The 4,846-nt window shown below is 34.0% G+C and overlaps 1 protein-coding gene across 1 annotated transcript in view; it reads left to right on the top strand.

Annotated features, from left to right (window-relative positions):
- LOC106879631 (DNA-directed RNA polymerase II subunit RPB3) overlaps positions 1-4,846 on the top strand; it is a 21,433-nt gene that overhangs the window by 8,627 nt on the left and 7,960 nt on the right. The window contains exons 3-4 of the mRNA XM_014929292.2: positions 1,130-1,251; positions 3,060-3,188. Coding sequence (XP_014784778.1) covers positions 1,130-1,251; positions 3,060-3,188 — 251 coding nt within the window. The remainder of the gene's footprint in view (positions 1-1,129; positions 1,252-3,059; positions 3,189-4,846) is intronic.

Here is a 4,846-nt window from a genome sequence, read left to right as displayed (position 1 = left end):
ATATATATATATATATATATATATATATATATATATATATATATATATATAGTAGTGAACTGGCAGACTTGTTGGCACGCTGGGCGAAATGCTAAGCAAGATTTCATCTATCTTTATGTTCTGAATTCAAATTCCGCCAAAGTCGATTATACCTTTCATCCTTTCGGGGTCAATAATATAAGTACCAGTTGAGCACTGGGGTTTATGCAATTGACATACTCCCTCTCTGAAATTGCTGGCCTTGTGTCAAAATTTGAAATCAATATTGTATATATATATGTTCTCTATTTAAATTAAATTTTTTATCGAGTAATGCCAATTGTTTTGCTCTTTTATCTTTTTATTTTAAACTATATCCACCTGCTCAAGGAGAAACCACTTCTAGCTGCCTTCAGTAGGCAATCTCAACACCACACTTTTCAGTTGCAGTTCAAATCAGTGTTTTAATGGTACACCAAACTGAGTACTCATAATTCATACAGCTGACAAAAAGTCTTCGTATATATATATGTGTGTGTGTGTGTGTGTGTGTGTGTGTGTATACATATATACATACATACAGTAATCAGTTGCCATATCACAGTTCACCTATCGTACCCTCAGTTAATTGAGGGTTTCTGTGGCCAATAGGTATTTATATTTTGGGGGATTTTAATTATTTCTGTGGTAAAATAAGCATTTTCATGCCTAAAAATTAATATATAAATGTGCAGTAGAGTACTAAACTGTATAACACATTAATTAAAATATATTAAAAGAAAATACGTACTGTGCCATAGATGAGTAAACAAAGAATCATACATACTGTATGGAAAGCGAAACTCAGGAGGCGAATGTGTGGTGTTGCTTTTGCATTTAAAATAAAATAAATATATACAAATTATAAAAAATAAAAATATACTGTTTCTACTTTGCGGATTTTCACCTATTGTAGGGGGTTTGGGAACATAGCACCCACGATGATCAAGGGATTACTGTATATATATATATATATAGTACCTGTAATGTTAATCAACTTCCTGTCTGTCTTTTCTCTTTAGATGTTGTCACGTGTCAACCTCAGAACTAATTTTTATACATGTATTAATTCCCTTTTAATTTGCTGCTGCTGTCGTTTATATTTTGTTAGCCATTGACTGGGTCCAGATGGAAGCCAATTCCTCGGTATTATTTGATGAGTTTATATCCCATCGTATTGGTCTCATTCCTCTCACCAGTGACGAAGTGGTGGACAAAATGGTTTATTCTAGAGTGAGTAGCAGCATTACCTGAAATTTTTCTTTCTTATTCTTCTCTTTCTTGTATTGCTGTTGTTATGTCACCACTTTTATGTTCTGAGTTCAAATCCTGACAGAATTCACTTTACTCTCCATCCCTCTGGGTTAATAAAATATGTATTAATAGAACCATTTTTGTATTAGTTTCATAATGATGGTACCTCAGCATCACCAACTCATCATCATCATCAACTTCTGGACAGTATTGTCTCAAGTCCTCGGTCCATATATCTGTTTGTCCAATTTCCATTGTGTACAGGTGGTTGAGATCACAATATTGCCCCTGAACAGGATGCCAGTCTGTTACAGGGTGACTCATTTACAGTTGAGTGGACTGAAGCAATGTAAAATAAAGTGTTTTATTCAAAAACAATGCACTGCCTGATCCAGAAATTGAAACCACAATCTTACAGACATGAGTGCAACACTCTAACTACCAGGCCACAGTCTCTGACTAAAACTAGTAAAATCTAGAATTAACCCTTTAGCATTCAGTTTACCATGTCTAATGTAATGCTTATTTATTCACAGTGTTTTGAATTAATCATGCATTATCTCATAGCTTTGAGATTTCGATAATGTAATTGCTTGTTTTTAGAATGACATTGTAGGGTAGGTGTGAGGGGCTGGTTCTGGCTGGTTTGGAAATAAAACAGGTAGAATATTTGGGCCAGATATGGCCGGTTTATTATTTAACAAACTATACTCCTATTTTTTTGTATACAGTCATAAATATTTTAATAAATATATTTAATAAACTTGTATTCAGTTTGAGAATTTAGATAGTGTGATTTTAGGGCAGAGCTGACTGGATGTGTCTTGCATTAAACTCTCACCAGAGAATGCCTCTTTACTTCTGTCTTCCAAGTAAAGTATAGAGTTTCTTATAGAAAAAGTAAAACAAATTTGAAAAATATAACAAATTTATACAATGCTACAAAATGGTTGGCCAAGCAGTTCCAATACAGTTTGGCAGGTTATAAATAATTTGTTATAATTGTCAGATTCCATTTGTCTGTTTTGACTTGGTTTTTACAGCTGGATACCCTTCCTGATGCCAACCACTTTACAGAGTGTACTGAGTGTTTTTTATGTGGCACCAGCTCCACTGCTTTTTATGTGGCACCAGCTCCACTGCTTTTTATGTGGCACCTCAGTTTTAGGATATCATTTCTCTATACTTAACTTAAACTGGGGGATAGACATAGGCTGTTGTTAGTCAGTTTTTAATATGAGAATAAACGAGTTGGTTCAGTCTTCACTCCAAGTTGTTAATGGTCCTGTAGTTCAAACCATGGTGTCTCTACAATTTGTAGCCAATGTGCCAACATTAGAGATCATTATTATGACACTGTATATTCTGAGTTCATTGTTGCTTATTTGTAAAAACTTATTTGTTTAAGGGGTATAAAACAAGTACCTGTCATGGGGTTAAAATGACCTTTTGTCATCATTATTATTGTTACCAAATGACAAAGAACCAAATTAGTTTGTTATAAAACAGTCTTAACCCACCCTCACTCTTTCCACTTTGACATAAACTCTCTCTCTCTCCCCTTCTTATCTTTTGTATCTTTCTCCTTATCTCTCTCACCTCCTCCCCCACTCCCCCTTACATTCTTTCCATCCCCCATTCACTTCTTTCTCTGTTTCTCCCACTCCTTCTTATTCTCTCTTCCCTCTTGCTTCCCCTTCTCTCTCCAACTCTCCCTTCTCCCTCTCTCCTGTTAATTTTCCATGACATCACTGCTGATCTGATTTGGCTTATATTTTTCTTCTCAGGATTGTGCATGTGAGGACTTCTGTAGTGAATGTGCTGTAGAGTTTACTCTGGATGTTAAATGTCTTGATGACCAGACAAGGCATGTGACCACAGCAGATCTGATAAGTAAGAACCCCAAAGTTGTACCGGTCAGTATTGCTCTTGTCTCTTCATTATCACAACTTAACTATTAGTGATACCTCTCATATGTTATAATGTCTTAGACTTGACTTTTGTTTCATACAATAGATCACGTATGTATTGTGTATGTTTGTCTGTGCACGTGGTGTGCTCTTATGGTTGAATGGTTTAAAAGGTTTGATTGACAATCATGAATTGCTGAGTTCAATCCTACTGTGTAACATTTTTCACAAGTGTCTTCTACTGTACCCTCAGGTCTCTCTAAGCTTTGCAAATGAAATTGAATGGACAGCTCCTAAGATGGGAAACCCATAGTCTGGACTGTTTTCTATGTGCTGTATCTCTTGTATTCACATACACATATTTGTATACACACACTCTTTGTTTACGTGACAGCCTGACTTATATTGTGCTTTATTATGTCGCATTCACACTTACACAGACATTCTAGTTGACAACCAATAAACCTTACTTTTATACATTTTACTGGTCAAGTCTCTCTCTTTCCTTGTTGGCACTTACCTCATTCCATCTTTTGTTTTTTCTTATATTTGTGCCAACCATCCTTCGTCACCATCTCCTGGTTGCACGGTCGTCTACACACTGTTTTACCCCAAGTTTGCATGAAGATTATGTTAAAGGTACAAATGACTCAACCACAATCACTATAAAATAATGAACAAGTAGTTCTGCTTATTTACAACATTTCTGTATTCATTTGTTCATTAGTTTTTAATTCTGACTTTCTAAGTTTTATTTCTCTTTCTGTCTTCTACCTTGACATTCCACAACTGGGTTTCAACATACACAGCAATTTTTGTTCTCTTTTTTACTATTATTATTATTATTATTTTTGCTTAGTTAACATAGGTTGGACAAGTATTTTTACATCCAGTTACTCCACTTGCCTTCAACCTTCTCTCTTTTATAGGAAAGTTTATATTTCACTGCTTTAAAAGTGCAGACTTATGGAACTTTGCTGGAAATATAAGAATGGCAACAACATTTTCTTTGTGTTTCTATGCAGTAGGACTGAATTTAAAACACCATAGTTGAGAAATGGACATCTTAAGTACACGACCATACCTATGCCTTGCTTGTGTGTGTCTATGAAATTATTGTTGTTTGTTTAAAACTGTTTTAAGTAATTATATATTTATTCTATGTTTAATTTTCATTATGAATTGCTCTCTCTCTACACACACACACACACACACACACACACACATACACATATATGATACACACACTCACACACTTCACTTTTATATTTGATTTGCAATATTCTTTATGTGACATGTATGACACAAATTTTGTGTCTTGGGAGAGTCATTATGCTAATATTTATAACACACACACTGGTTCAATTCCACTTCTTTACTATTAGTCAAAACAAATGAGTGACTGTTTAATAAACAGGTTAAACAAACAATAGATTAGTTACTTAAATAGATATTTAACCAAATGACTAGTAATAAAGGAGTGGAATTGAACCAGTGCATGTATTATTAATACTGGTGTAATGATTCTCCCTAAACACACACACATGTACATCTATATATATATACATGTATACATATACACCTATATATACATCTATATATATATACACATGTATATGTATGTATATATATATATATATATATATATATATATATATATATAT

Source organism: Octopus bimaculoides, chromosome 17, assembly GCF_001194135.2.
Source record: "Octopus bimaculoides isolate UCB-OBI-ISO-001 chromosome 17, ASM119413v2, whole genome shotgun sequence".
NCBI classification, from domain to species: domain Eukaryota; kingdom Metazoa; phylum Mollusca; class Cephalopoda; order Octopoda; family Octopodidae; genus Octopus; species Octopus bimaculoides.
This window is presented reverse-complemented; position numbering and strand designations above follow the sequence as displayed.